Source organism: Hoplias malabaricus, chromosome 4 (genome assembly GCF_029633855.1).
Source record: "Hoplias malabaricus isolate fHopMal1 chromosome 4, fHopMal1.hap1, whole genome shotgun sequence".
NCBI lineage: Eukaryota > Metazoa > Chordata > Actinopteri > Characiformes > Erythrinidae > Hoplias > Hoplias malabaricus.
The window spans coordinates 41,372,999-41,388,921 of record NC_089803.1 but is presented as its reverse complement, the minus strand read 5'-3'; the positions used below and the strand labels follow the sequence as shown (position 1 = coordinate 41,388,921).

Here is a 15,923-nt window from a genome sequence, read left to right as displayed (position 1 = left end):
AAGGACTTCCAACTCCAAATATTTGAGTGCTCAAAAAAACTAACCACTTTATGTGAAATGTCATATCTCAATGTATTGCATGTCAGTGCTCAGTAGAAGCAAAATGGACATAAATTGGACGCATGCTGTGTGTTTTACTGTGCTGAACTAGGTTCTGCAAATGTTGTAAATTTGTGTGGAATGTACCAGTGTGCAGAGAGGAGCTTGTGTGTGTGTGTGTTTGGGGGGGGGGGGCAAGAAAGTGTGTAAATGTGTAAATGTCTCACTGATAAAACTTTACTTTCTTTATGGAAGTGCCACAACCACCCACTATCACCCAACAATCCCCTAAGGATTATATCATCGACCCACGGGAGAACATCATCATCCACTGTGAAGCAAAAGGGAAGCCGGCTCCGAGGTGGGTGTCAGTTGGAATGCCATGGATACTGTCACCACAGTGATCAGCACCACTGCTGTTTGACATGTACTGTCAACAAAGATCTTTCACCCTGCCATATTCAGCATTGACTATAACCAGTTTCACAACTGCCCGATGTTCAAACTGACCAACAGATCAATGCAAAAGCATCTGGACATGTAGGAAATAACTGCACTGAATTTATCACAGCCTCACCACCCATTAAAACAAAGAAGACGCTTTAGTTAAATGTTTCATTTCCTAGTTTTTAAGTTTTAGAAAGAGGATACATCTATGTAAGCATGCTATTACAGCTTCAGATACTTAAGTGGAAACTCTACAGTCCAAGAATATTCGTTGGTGTAAATGTAGGTGATTCTAAAATTGAAAATTTTATTATTTTTAAATAAAAAAGGGAGTATCAACTCAACTTGGCAATTACTGTAAACAGAACATTTCACTATACTACTTCACTATACTATACTATACTAAGTGTTCTTAGATATTTCCCAGGCAGTATTTACGTGTGCTTTCTAACACCGAATTGCTTTTCATTTCATTTCTCTAACTTTGCAGCTTCTCATGGACACGCAATGGCACTCATTTTGATGTGGATAAAGACCATAATGTGATGACAAATCCCAACTCTGGGACGCTGATGATAAACACCAGTGAGGAGAAAGCTGAGGCGTATGAGGGAGTGTATCAGTGTATTGCAAGCAACGAACATGGCACTGCAGTTTCCAACAACATTGTCATACGACAGTCCAGTAAGAGCTCAATACCACTCTACTCATTAGAAAAACCACTGTCTCAATACACAGCTACTTAACCCATAGACAAATGAAAAAAGCACACACCTATATTTTTGTATCACATGTGAAGAATGAATGTGAAAATTGTAGCTACACTATAACCGATCTTCTAGAGATATTGCATTTATTTGCTGCAAATTTTAGGCAAGGCAACTCATGGCAAGGTTATTTATATACCACCTATCATACAATGTGGTCTTTCAAGGTGCTTTTCAAATGATAAAATCCAAAGATGTCTGTGACATACTTTGGTCAAAATACCACAAGGATCAAACAGCACAGTACCATTCTCATCCTCTCTACACAGCTTTGAACACATGCAAGCTTTTCACAGTTAACCTCCTCCCCCCTGATACTCTCTACATTTCAGTGTGTATGTGTTTGCTCTGTGCTTTTTGTTGAAGTACTAATTTCCTCTCTAAATGTGTTAAATGGTGCAGAGATTAATACTGGTGTTTACATTTTGAATCTGTGTCTGTTTTTATTTTTTTGAGAATCCAACAGACAAAACATTTTCTACTGAAATGCAAAAATGTGATTTGATTTTGCATATTATAAAATGAACAGCATGCTGCTGCAGTTAAGAAATATGTCTGCAAGGAAATAAAAAGCTCAGGAAGCAATCCAGTGCTTTGTGTCTATTCTCTACTTTTGTTCTACAGAGTCCCCCTTGTGGTCAAAGGAGAGAAATGAGCCAATCACAGTGCAAGTGGGGGTGTCTCTGGTTTTGCACTGCAGACCTCCAGTTGGTCTCCCACCGCCCATCATCTTCTGGATGGACAACAGTGAGCACTTAAAACACACACTCACACATTCACTTTCTTGTAAGAATGTAACATCTATTTCAGTGTTGTTAGTAGTTCTTGGATAGTGCCAAATTAGAGAGCGTAACTTGTAGATTCTGTTGTTGCATTATTCTATGATCATTGTCTGAACTTAGCATTGTATGTATGTTCTAGTTATTAGTAGTTATTTACAATCAGTCAGATTTCTTGTAAAATCAGCAGGTCAATACATAGATTTGTCATTAGATTAAATGAAATATGTTAGTGTAAGTAGTCTCTGAATGTAATATTTGAAGGCTCTTTCTCAGCTTGTTATTTGTTGTGCAGATTTCCAGCGCCTGACTCAGAACAGTCGTGTGTCCCAGGCACGGAATGGAGACCTGTATTTTTCTAACGTGGTGACCGAGGACACCAGGAACGACTACATCTGTTACGCCCGCTTCCCTCACACTCAGACCATTCAGCAAAAGCAGCCAATCACAGTCAGTGTGCTAAACGGTGAGAAGCTCCACACACAGATGACACTGCTGCTTGAACACACCACTTCATACCTGTTTATATCTAGTGCATTTTAGAAATGTACTGTATTTAGAGTCAAATCAGTGTCAAAACTGAACATTTTATTCAGAAGGGCATATTGGTGATTGTGAGAAAAGCCATGAAATGAGCCTGCAGACTTTAATGGTGACTGGGTGAGAGTGGTGTGTTTGGCAGTGGATGCCAGGTGAATAGAATCATTAAAGTGTGAGACTTCATTGCAGCCACTTGAGTGTCCCTGGTGAAAAAATAAGTGAACACAAAGAGCAGGGCATACATTTGCTGAACATATAAATATATAATATTAGAAAAAAAGGTTAAAGCACATTATATTTAAAGTTTTATTTACCAAAATCATGGAAATTGTAGGCTAAATTAAGGTTGAGAACAGCTTAACATATTTTCAATTAGAAAATCAAGAAAGCATGTTGATAATGGATATTCATGTTTTAGTACATAACTGTATAAGCATAAGAATATAAATACTAACCCCATTTCCAGAAATGTTTGGATGCAGTGCTAAAAGTAAAAATAATAAATACATTAAAAAAAATAATGCACTTAAATAGAAAGAGTAAACCCTATTTTAATTGTTCAAATATCTAAACTTTATTATTTTCTTTTATATTTTCCCATTTTCAATTTTATGCCTGCAGCATTTCCCAAAAAAGAAATTTATAATGTTCCAGGCTGAGTAACTTAAAAGCAATCAAATGAGTCTATTATCAATAGACACTTGCCATTCATTGTTTTTCATGTTTTTCATTCATGGTTATTTTATTTTTCCTATCTTTTACTGATTTGATTTTTGTTCTTTTTATTCCATTCTGTTCTGGTAGCATTGCATGGTTATGATGTTTTGTTGTATTTCAGTCGATGCAATGAATGAGACAGTCTTGGCAGCTTATTTGAATGAGACTGATTTTTTGGGTGGTGAGTTCTAGCTGGCCTCGTCCAAGTGAACCCTACTTCCTCCCTTCTAGTCCTCTCTAACAAGTAAATTAACACAGCTCCTTTAAAATCTCTTCCACCTCCTCACCCTTCATCGCCATCATCATCTTCAGATAATCCACATTTTATTCTGACTCAGTCACTTGGAATTAATATCACATCCACACCTCTGTCATAAACCTAAATCACTTAAGGATGAAAAAGAGACCATGGCTGACACTGCAAATCATATGTGTGTGTTGGAAGATCTGCAGGTCTGTGTACATATTAATAATGAAAATCAAGGAGCATTCAGTAATTTTTTACCATCAAAATGTAGCAAACAATATATATGGAAATCATTATGTATACTGTATATTTTTTTTTGTATAAAGGGCAATTTCCATCCATTATCTGTAACCGCTTATCCAATTTAGGGTCGCGGGGGGTCCAGAGCCTACCTGGATGGATGGATGGATAAAGGGCAATTTACACAAAATTAATTTTCTTGTAGTCCCTGAGTGAGCCAGTTTATGCTCCACAGAGTGGGTCCCTACTGCCATAATGTAAATAGGTTAACTACAGCCATTTTCTCTGATACAGCCAGGTCACTAGTTGCCAGTCTAATCACTGAAGAAAGTCACGGATTGCTCCTTTATTTAATTTCATATTTGTGAAGCAACACTAAGTGATGGCAGTAACCAGTCCTTTTTCATCAGTCAGTGTTAATGTTAATATTTAGATTATGTACTAGATTAATGTCACAAACTAATATATAATCTGTCCATTAAACTTTGTCTCTGTCTTTGTAAATAAACAAGTTTGCTTAATTCAACCTTTGATCAGATGTGAAAGGTGATTACACATTTATATCTTTCACATTTTCATGTTCTCTTCCTCTCAGTCCTTCCATTCTCTTTTTAAACACAATATAAAAAGAAGTAATGGAAGGATATTATCATCCAATCAGAGATGCCTGATGTCCAGTAAGAGGTTCACTTGATTGTACAAATAATGTGTATATCAAAAAGTTAATGTATGATGCTTTTTTCTAGGTTTAAAATTTAACATCACAGTGACAGAGAGAAAAATGAAAACATACACTGAAATTCCAACAGTTTGTAGACACTCCTTGTTGTTAGTGAATTCAGCTACTATAAGGGTTTTTTGGACAAAGACGTTCAATTGTGCAGCTCCATAGAAAACCATGAATCTGTTGCTCTGGAACGGTTGCACATCATCTCAAGTTAACCCAGCCCAATGCCAAGCATCAGCTGGAGGGATTGAAGCCTGGGAAGATGGGCAGCTGTGGCCTAATGGGTAGAGAAGAGGATTAAGACTGAAAGGTTGTTGGTTTGATTCCCATGACCGGCAGGCAAATTGGAGGAGTTTGGGAGTGAAGGAACAGCACTGTCCTCAGTCCATGGCTGAGGGGCCCTTGAGCAAGGCACTGAAACCACAACTGCTCCCAGTGCACCAGGGATGGCTGCCCAGTGCTCTATTGGTGTGTTCATAGTCCCTAGTGTGTGTGTTCACAGCCACAGATGAGTTAAATGCTGAAGACAGGCATTTAATAACACATTTCTTTTTTTTTTTTTTGAGAGGTTTTGTGATACAGATCTAATCATCCAACTTTAGTACCTGAATTCACTAATGGCTGAATGCCATCAAATTCTCACAAAGTTGTTCTAAAACACAGTGTAAAGACTTCCCAGAAGAACAGAGACTGTTACTGTAGCAAAGAGGAAGAATCTATTTAATGATAACTTATATTAATTTCGGAAGAAGCAGATGCCCATAAATGTTTGGTCATATTGTGTATAATGTAGTGTTTACCTGTCAGCAACTGGTTAGATTTAGCCATCAGTACAAATCTCTTTAGATGTACTTCAATATACATCATTCCTGGTATTTAGATTCTGATACTGGCTACTTACTCCATCTGTGTCTAATCTCTGCTTGGCTCTGCTTGATTCTAATCATTCAATCCCTGTTCAGATCGTCCAGCAGGACAGCGGATGCCCTCCTTTATGTACCCTTCAGGGGCTAACAGCACCACTATGGTCCTGAGAGGAGAAACTCTGGAGCTGGAGTGCATTGCTGATGGACTGTGAGTACCTGGAAGGAGAGGAAAATGAAACATTGTGGAATATTGGACAGGAAATCAAATTATTTGAACTTTGTGCATATGGAAAAAAAAATAGTGAAACAAACAGATAATGCATTTATGTGACCTGTTATTATATAAAAACATTATTTCAATGATCTTTCTGAATATATTATGAATAAATATATAAATGTGTTAAATGTGTAATGTGTCTATCCAGAAATCTGCCAGACTCATAGCAACAGATAAGCTGAGGCTGGCAGTGATATGAGACTGCAGCTCTATTGACTCCAGACTAACTGGAGAGACTAACTAAGAAATGTGGGACAACCCCTGGTTATGCTTCAGTCATCTGAAGCTGGGAGTCCAAGGGAGCACAGTTGGGTGGGTAAGATACTTCCCTGCTTCTCCCCAGATCACATGAACAGCACTAGCTAGTTTCAGCATCTGTTAACTCGCATGGCAGCTCTGGACAGTTAAGTTCTTTAAGTCTATTCAGTTTTCTTGTGGCATTGTGTTGGCAGCATTTCAAAAATAAGTGGTAGTTGGCATCACATGTCTCATGTCTCAGAGGAAGCATGTGCTTTCTCTCACCCACCAAGTTTGGGGTCATTGTATATGACCGATATTGTCCCAGTTGGAATTGCTGATAACTAAATAGGGAGTTAGGAAACAATATTTATTTTTTGTGTTCCAGGCCGACACCAGATATTACCTGGACTAAAGTGAATGGAGATCTACCCCGTGACCGCTTTTCCTTCCAGAACTTTCAAAAGATGCTAAAGATCACTGAGGTGACGGAAGCAGATGCAGGAGATTACCACTGCTTGGCCAAAAACCACTTAGGTGGCACTCTACATATTATCACTGTAGTGGTCAAATGTACGTTTATATTCATTTATTTATTTACAGTGATATTTAAACACCAAATAGTCATTTTGGACAGCTGCAATGGTAGAAATAGTTTTAGTATTCAATATTTTATTCATATTCAATGTTTTATTCATTCACAGCGGCTCCATTCTGGATCAGTGCTCCCCAAAACCTCATTCTGGCTCCCAAAGAGAATGGCATGCTTGCCTGCAAGGTGGGGGGCAACCCTAAACCCACCATATCCTGGTTTGTTAATGGCGTCCCCATAGAGAGTGAGTATCCCTCAGTCAAGGTTTGATCTTTGCCCATGTTTTCATTTTATAATTATATTTATAATATAGTCATGTTTGAAAGGATGAAGGAGCACATGTGTCTGTTTACATAGAGTGTGATCCCTTGTTAGATTCATCCAGAGACACTAGTCGGAAAATAGAGGGAAACTCTATTATCCTGAGTGAAGTCCAGAAGGGGTCCAGTGCAGTTTACCAGTGCAATGCATCCAATGAGTATGGCTACTTGCTAGCCAACGCCTTTGTTAATGTGCTTGGTGAGTTTTGTCTCTGTCCTTGGCTCTGAAGATGAAATTGATGAGTGAATGAAAGGATTGAATAATCAAGCCGGTGATCGTTTAGGCTAAAATGTACATAGTAAAATGTACATAGATACAAGGCTAGCACCTAAGTACTCGGTTATAGGCACATTTCAAATCTCTACTTTTTTGAGGAAGGATTTGTTCTCTTATTTCCAGATTTATTTATTCACAGACTGTATATTTGTAAAAATATAAATAAGTAAATGCATACATAATTTTTTTGTACTGAAAGAAACCTAATCCTCCAATGGGATTATACCTGGGATGATACGTTTATACAGTAAAATGGCATTATGCACACTTTTTTAGCCATTAAATACAAACATACACGCACACACACACACAGTGTCAGAGACCACAATTGAAAGTGTATTGGAGGCTACTCAACAACATGAAATGAGGTGGTTGAGGTGGGTGTATAAGGTTTGCGGTTTGTATAGTGCTCATTAAGGAAGTGAAAGCTTCTTTTAGTCATAGCTACATTAGCGTCATAGCTGCAGTGGAAATTTATGATAATTAAATAACTGAATTTATTTTGCTCTGATATTGCATTAAAGTTTTGCTGTGTTACATATTTTTAGCTGAGCCTCCGAGAGTGCTGACCCCTCCAAACCACTTATACCAAGTGATCTCTAATCGGCAAGCCATGCTGGACTGTGCCTCCTTTGGATCACCCATACCAAAGATCACTTGGTAAGGGTTTTTTTTTTAATGCAGCTTATGTCTGCACTGAATTAATTTTAGCTGTTTTGTACTGTGCACTATGGTTAGATTTTTTTTGGAGTGAGCAGGGATGGTTACTGAGGGGGTAAATACGGCTTCAAAACAGAAGAATACCCTTAAATGCATACAGAAATCTTTGGAGATATTTCATTAAGCCATTGACTACAGGACTACAGTGATTTCAGATGTTTATGCAGTTAGCAAAAATCAAATTGTTACAATATTAATGATAAAAAATATATCTATATAATACATATCATTTATAGTTTTCATACTGGCTGGCCAATTTAAAATCCTGACTTGGAACCTGGATCCAAAGTCCGGATCTGAAGATTTCTAGCTGGAAAGTTTTAAATCAGTGGAAGCTGGAGCAGTAGCAGTAGGAATATAAACATCCAGAGTCATCGGGATGTTGTTTTAAGGTGAAAAAATGGCAGAAATTGCCATTTTTGGCAGAAGTTTGATCTGACACCACAATGTCTGACTAACTGTGTGAGTTTCACATCTGCAATGCGCAAAAGTCAGTGGTCATATATAGATTTTTATCATTATTTTGGTCTGGTACAGCTTATTTATGAATTATTTGCATGAGACGTAGGAGGCCCTTGGCCAGAGGTCTTCAAATTTTTTTGCATATACAGACTATAAGAAGTTGTCCAGTTTAGATATTTCAGTTGAATTAAAGCAAAAGAGTAACTCTGAGCTGGAAAACATGAGTCCTGACTTGAATCATGTGTAATCTGGGGACAGACAGCTAATGACAGATTATCAGAAGCATGCTACAATCACATGCAAAAAAAAAAAATTGCGTGCATCAAAAACATCCTGTGTGAACCCCCCAATAGTCTGTGAGATGCCGCACTGGTTTACAGTTTACTGATGGAATAGCTTTTTAAGTTTATGAAGATCAGTTTCTAAGCTGGATTACTTGTTGGCGATACTGTGATGGATAGAAAGATTACATCCTGCTGCTTCTTATAAGTGAGTCACATGTAAAAATGAGCCATTTCCTGACTCATTAAGCCTAGAAACTGAGCTTTGTGACAATTAGGTCAGATATGTGGACTCTGTTTGTAAGTTGTCCCTTCCTGGACTTATAAAGTCTAGAAGCTGATATTGATTTTTAGTGAGTTTTCTGAGTTGCATTTCTTAATGTGAGGATTTTAATTATTAAAGTCCTGCAGATTACTCTGATATGCGGTTTGTTTTTGGATTTCTGGAATTTGGTTCTTGTGGCTGAAGTGGTTGTCTCAGTGGTTGTCTTGATTACTTGTTCATTATTGGTCATTCTGTAGGTTTAAAGATGGCCAAAGTATATCAGATGGTGATCCCTATATACTGCAAAAGAATGGCTCTTTACAAATAAACGTAGCACAGCCATTGAACAGTGGAAAATATACCTGTATGGCTACGAATGATCTAGGAAGCAAAGAAAACCATGTTCATCTAGAAGTGAAAGGTAAGAATAACATCACTTTTATCATGTTGTGTTTTACTGTTTGATTTAACTGTGCTATGAAAACTCTGTAAAGACCTTGTGTGCTGGTGGTAAACTCTCACTGGTGACTTTATTAGGTACAGCTGAATTGTATCTATATTCACTGTCAATTTGACCAGCTCCATTTACCATATAGGAGCACTTTGTAGTTCTAAAATGACACACAGCAGTCCATCTGTTACATCTGCATGCACACTGCTTTTCAGGACCCCCACAGAGCAGGTATGATTTGGGTGGTGGATGTGTTAGTGTGTGTTGCTCTGATATGAGTGGGTCAGAAACAGCAGTGCTGCTGAAGGTGTTAAACACTTCCACTGTCCACTCTATTAGACTGTGTCTGATCCAGGGTGAATAGGGTGAAAGGGGGTTAACAAAGTATTCAGAGACTGTCATAGACTAAAGTGCTCTTGTGTGGTCAGTGGAGATGAAAAAATAAACAATGAATGTAGATACAAGAGTGATCCTTATAAAATGGCTGGTGAGTGTAGATCCACTGTGTCTTAAGGCAGTGAAACGAATACATGGATCAGTGTGCAAACAAAAACATTTGACATCCACTCTCTCACTCTGTCCTCAGAGCCCACACGGATCCTAAAGCAGCCTGAGTATAAAGTGGTGCAGATGAGCAGCATGGCTGTGTTTGAGTGTAAGGTGAAGCACGATCCCTCACTTACCCCAACAATGACATGGCTTAAAGACGATGGAGAGCTGCCTGATGATGAGCGGTACGATTGAAAGACTACAGTCTTTCTAGTAGGATTTTCTTTCTAAGATGTATATGACGTTGATCCCCTTTCTGACACACACACACACACACCCACACACACACACACACACACACACATATACAGTGGTATGAAAAGGTTTGGGCACCCCTGATAATTATCATGATTTTCCTTTATAAATCATTGGTTGTTTAGATCAGCAATTTCAGTTAAATATATCAAATAACAGACGAACACCGTGATATTTGAGAAGTGAAATCAAGTTTATAGGATTTACAGAAATTGTGCTATGTAACACTGGTGTAATATCTTTCCAAGTTAATATGTATGAGCAATGGAGACTGGCTGAGCATAAAGGCATATTTGTTGACATATTTTATACAACTCTTCTAAACTATAAGCAGGAATGGCTAAACATTCAGTTTTTTCATCTGTGTATGACTTATTTACTAAATTTCATTGATATTTTCATATCTGTTCTTTGAGCACTTGAAAATTTGAGTAATTTATTAATGATAGATAGAATAGAAGCTTAGGTTTGAATGTGTCAATTTTCCTTTTGATTCATTCATTTTTTGCCTTTTTGTGTTTGTAGATTTGTGGTGGACGTGGACAGTCTGACTATAAACGATGTAACTCAAGAAGATGCGGGCACCTACACCTGTATCATGAATACCACTCTGGACCAGGACAGAGCCAGCGCAATGCTAACTGTAGTTGGTACGTCCTTTTTCTTATATTTGGTTATAAAAGTTTGAAAATATAGTTTTATTGGTTAGCTTTAATGTTGTTTACTTAATATTGACCATTGCAATTTTTATACAAAAAATTGTACTCTATATAAACTATATAAATTATAATTTAACATTGTCATCCTTTTCATAATGTGGGCAAAAATTATACTTAAAATTTTTACAGCTTCACACTTTGAATATCACCATACATTTAATTTACTAAATCAACTGGAGCAACACATTTTCATTTCATTGGACATTTTAAAGCTTCTGATTGGTCAGCTGCAAAACTGGGATTTGTTCATTAACCATATGACTGTATTTAAGCGCCTAAGTGCCTTTTTCACTTGTGAGCAGAATCAAAAAGCAAGGCAAGGTAGAGGAAGTTTATTTATGTAGAACCTTTCATACAGTAGGGTCATTCAAAGTGTTTTAAAAATGAGAAAATGTTTAGATAGATAGATAGATAGATAGATAGATAGATAGATAGATAGATAGATAGATAGATAGATAGATAGAAATATGTTAATATATTAGGCAATAACAAAGGAATGTGAGGCATCAATTTTCTACTTCCACTGTTAAGTGTCCTCTGATCAGTTGAAACAAACATTAAATCATATCCTTTGAGATAAAAGTGTGAGGCTTTTATTCCTGAGAACACCATATCATCTGTGAACTTGGGTGTGGCAGAATTATATTGTGGGGCTGTTTTGCTGGAAAAGGGACTGGTGGGAAAATTATTGTGAAAATGTTGGGCAAGGTTACTCTAATTGTTTGACTGAAGGTAAGCAATTCAAAGGCTAAGCCAGAAAATATTAACAAAGTGGGTTTCACATTAATTAACACAATTAATCATTAAGTAATCAGAGAAAGAAGAGCAAATATTATTTTGCGATTTTACAAAATCCCACAAAAATGCTATATGATGCTAGTTCTTGTTTATTTTCATTTCTTAATGATTAATTGTGACATTTTCCAACCATTTACTAAGGCTTATTGCTGTCTTAAATATCATGAATTTACAACGAAGTGACTGTATACTTTTGTTTCATTAAAAGTCTGATATATTATAGAAACCTAAAAACAGTGAGTTTTTTAACTTATATTTTGGAATGAGTTCTAGTGGAAATAAATACACTAATTTAATTAATACATCAAACGTACCGTGTAGAATTGTGAAAAAATTTGTTAGAGGCCTGTACACTGTGTGTGTAATCTTTATTTATTTATTTTTTTAAGTAAACAATGAAAATTCCTATCTATCAGTCTATGTAAATACCCACTGATGTTTCTGAACTTCAATTCAGTATTTGATATGTAAATTCAATATTTGATATGTAAATGGTTTCAATCAGAATGGGTTTGATTTTAAAACATTCAAAGCAGTGAAACATACCTCAGATTTTCTGTGCAGTGATGGTGATGTTAACCTAATTTTAACAGGAGATGTGGTACCATCAGATGGGGTAGATTTTGTTAATGATTTTGTTCATTAATTTTATTTTATCATTTTTAATGTTCCATTTAGGAAAAAAACTGTAATTTTGTGTCAGAAAATGAAATAGTTTGTTCTTTTTGGAGCATGTGCACTTATTTTTGCCAATTAACATGTCATTTGACCAGGAGCACACTTATGTTTGACTATGCTTCCAATATGAATGCATCTCAAGAGAATGTGTATTAGGCCATGATCTGATTTAAAAACTAAAGATAAGATATCATAAAACAATGTGTTAAAATTGTGTTAGTTAATATTGTACTGGATAGATGAAAAAGGGTGGAATTCTTCCTTAATGTTTAATGTAAGTTACTTTTCTTACAAAAAGCTCCAGTGGACTGTTATTAAAGCAAATTGTTCTGTTCAAAACTAGGTAAAATGTAGTGTTTAAAGTGCATGTTCACTGACAATTACAGCAAGAGATCATTTTAGGCAAAAACTAAATGTAAACTCCTTTCCTCCTGCTGCTTTCCCCTGGCAGAAGCCACTCCAAGTCCACCTATAGTCTACGGTAAAGCATGTGACTTTAGCTCTGTCAACCCTCCAAACTCACTCTTATCAGTTTTTCATTTCTTGTTCAGATTCTTTTTCTTTTTAACGTTTATCACTTAAATATTTTATTAATATTGCTTGTATTTTTCCATAATGTTCAAAACAGAGACCATTTCTTTGACTGAATTCCATAATCACATTTTATTCTGTAATGCATTTTAAGTTTTTTTGGGCCATTCATTGGTGACACTATTGTATTTGTGTTTGTTTGTATTCATTATCTTGCATGCCAATCATTTTGACTGTCACACATTTGAAGGCCACTGTTTCGGGATTGGTTAATAATGACCATTATTCTGCATGGTCTCCCAGACCGTCCAGACCCCCCCAGAGACCTGGAGCTGACTGACCAGCGGGAGAGAAGCGTACAGCTGACCTGGACTCCCGGAGATGAACATAATAGCCCCATTCACTGTGAGTGCCCCAAACAATCCAAACATTTGAAAACTATATTAGAAAAAATTAGAAACGGAAAATAATTAACAGCAAATTTCTCTATAGTTATTGTAATTTTCACTTTAAAACGTCCAAACTTCTGTATTCACATGTTAGTAAAGAGGCTGAAGAAATTAATGTGAATAAAAAAAAAGTTTGAAAAGGGCAAATCAATTGACACATTATAGATTAAATACTACTACTACTACTACTACTAATAATAATAATAATAATAATTTTATTTTGTATCTACAGCATTCCTGATCCAGTACGAGGACCTTCTCCATGAGCCGGGTGTGTGGTATAATCTGACAGAGACACCAGGTACAAGCACTATGGCCCACCTGGATCTCTCCCCGTATGTGTACTACTCTTTCAGGGTGCTGGCACAAAACGAGGTTGGCCTAAGTGAACCCAGCAGCCCCTCCGGCCAATACCGCACCAGCCCTGCCCGTAAGTGACCAATGAGCTCTCTATTAGAGACACTTTTTGCTAATAGAAACTGATTTGTAATGTAAACTCTGGGGCTTTGATTTAAAGTGCATGAATGGGTCATGTATCTCAATAAGGATGAAACCACAGATAAATTGCATTAAGCAAATAAATCAGAACCTCTGTCCATGCACTTTCCCCTTTGCTTTTATATTTGTAAGTTTTATTGTTTGTAGATTCATCCCCAAAAAACTAATTAAAAAAAGGAAACCTCCAGCAAAGTTTGCTGATGGTGCTTGGGGTTATCCCTTTAAAATCCTTTGCTGAACTTGAATGAGAGGGCTATAATCATGGATTCTACCATAGTCAGAACTTGTCATAGTCTAATCATATATTAGACATTTCAAAATTGAAAATGGTAATAATGGATGTATTATATAGAAATTCTGAAGCTTTTTGAAAAGACTCTGTGTTTCTTAGAGCCTGATGAAAATCCATCTGAAGTTAAAGGGGCTGGAAATAAACCAGACAATATGGTGATATCTTGGAGGGTGAGATTTTTATCTAAAAACACTACATGTATAAAAGCATTGAGTCCCATGGGAATGAACCTGGACTGATTTGTATGTTTGTATGTGTGAATAACAGGAACTGTCAGGTCTGCACTCTAATGGTCCTGGCCTCCGGTATAATGTTAGCTGGAGACAGAAAGACACGGATGAAGACTGGAAGTCCGTCATTGTGGCTAACGTCTCAGAATATGTGGTGACAGAGACACACACCTTTGTGCCGTATGAGATCACAGTGCAGGCCATTAATGATTATGGGGAGGGGCCCCAACCTGAGGTGGTGGTGGGATATTCAGGGGAGGACAGTGAGTGTTTTTTTAAATGTCAAATTTCACACTTTAATGTTGAATGTGTTTTGAAGTTTTAATTTGGACACCCGTGCTAAAGTGACATGTTTTGTATGTTTTCTTAGATGAAAAGTTCTCTAAAAAGAAGTTTACAATATGAAATTTGGTGCAAAGTTCAGAATTATTTATAAGTGTCCATAGGTGTGAGTGTGTGATTGAATGTGTGAGTGTGTGTCACCCTTTGAAGGATTGGCGCCCCCTCCAGGGTGTGCTCCTGCCTTGTGCCCACCACAACCCTGAATTGAATAAGCGTTTCCAGACAATGAATGAATGAATATTGAATAAATACATAACATACTACATTTACCAGATTATTTGCACATTGTTTCAGTATGTTAAATCCGGGAGGTAAACCCTGATTGTGGATTAAAATGTTGTAGAAGGGTTTAACAACAAATTAACCACCAAGTCATTAAGCTAAACAAGTTTTTAGACCAGGAATATCCCAACTTTTGCATATGTACAATACTGTTTGCAATGCAAACATCAAGGCACCAGAGGTTATGAGAATAAAAAGTTATTTATCTGAGCAATAAGTGTTTATATGCTAACAAACAAAGAAGCAAACAACAAATAACACCCAACATTAGAATAAAACCAAATAACATTATTCCAGTGAGTGTGATATTTTGTGTGTGAATGTGTTGATTTAACTTTTTCCAAATCTCTCTTCGTGGCAGTCCATATTATTTGAGGTTATCATCCAATACCTAGTTTTACCAGTTAATAAATAATAATTTTAAATAATGAGTGATTTTGATTTAACAAATTCATGCAATCAAGGAGAATCTGAACAAAACATTGTACTTCAACTCAATCACACCTACTACTTTATAGAAAATATAAGGATCTTGTTTTATATTATTATTTTTTGTATTTACTGTAATTATATATAACTTTATACAAGCACCAGGCTTTCTGAGAAGGCATTAGTTTAAGTATATATAATTATCTTAGGTGCCTAAAACTTCTGCACAGCACTGTATACATGTATTTCTGAGAGTAAGCTAGATTATTATAATCCTTTCTTGTCTGTGCAGCACCCATGGTGGCTCCAGGGAATGTGAAGGTGCTGGTGCAGAGCAGCACACAGGCTGAGGTTCACTGGGAGCCTATTCCTCCTTCTACAATTCGTGGAAAATCGCTAAGTTACAAGGTAGTAAATGTGGACATCCAAACAGTATTGAAACTCTTGTTTGTTGCAAAATCCTGAACATGTAATTGAGGATTTCTTAGTGTTCAAACTGACATTCCCATGAACTGTTTCTGCTAAACAGTTTTGGCCAATTATTTAATCATTTACTGTTGAAAGCTATTAGTTAAATCTCAAAACGCAACATTATTGTTATTAGTTCTTATTATTCTTAT

At 36.6% G+C, this 15,923-nt stretch overlaps 1 protein-coding gene across 8 annotated transcripts in view; it reads left to right on the top strand.

Annotated features, from left to right (window-relative positions):
- The window catches only part of nrcama (neuronal cell adhesion molecule a), a 90,212-nt gene that overhangs the window by 60,420 nt on the left and 13,869 nt on the right, over nt 1-15,923 (top strand). For 6 of the 8 annotated variants that reach the window (XM_066669968.1, XM_066669970.1, XM_066669972.1 and 3 more), the window contains 18 exons: nt 295-400; nt 977-1,170; nt 1,878-2,000; nt 2,328-2,498; nt 5,466-5,577; nt 6,272-6,456; nt 6,588-6,719; nt 6,851-6,994; nt 7,621-7,732; nt 9,058-9,221; nt 9,838-9,985; nt 10,581-10,705; nt 12,702-12,731; nt 13,085-13,186; nt 13,463-13,660; nt 14,120-14,190; nt 14,288-14,513; nt 15,596-15,711. In XM_066669968.1, coding sequence (XP_066526065.1) covers nt 295-400; nt 977-1,170; nt 1,878-2,000; nt 2,328-2,498; nt 5,466-5,577; nt 6,272-6,456; nt 6,588-6,719; nt 6,851-6,994; nt 7,621-7,732; nt 9,058-9,221; nt 9,838-9,985; nt 10,581-10,705; nt 12,702-12,731; nt 13,085-13,186; nt 13,463-13,660; nt 14,120-14,190; nt 14,288-14,513; nt 15,596-15,711 — 2,459 coding nt within the window. The remainder of the gene's footprint in view (nt 1-294; nt 401-976; nt 1,171-1,877; nt 2,001-2,327; nt 2,499-5,465; nt 5,578-6,271; nt 6,457-6,587; nt 6,720-6,850; nt 6,995-7,620; nt 7,733-9,057; nt 9,222-9,837; nt 9,986-10,580; nt 10,706-12,701; nt 12,732-13,084; nt 13,187-13,462; nt 13,661-14,119; nt 14,191-14,287; nt 14,514-15,595; nt 15,712-15,923) is intronic. The other 2 variants (XM_066669973.1, XM_066669971.1) reach the window with 1 other exon arrangement.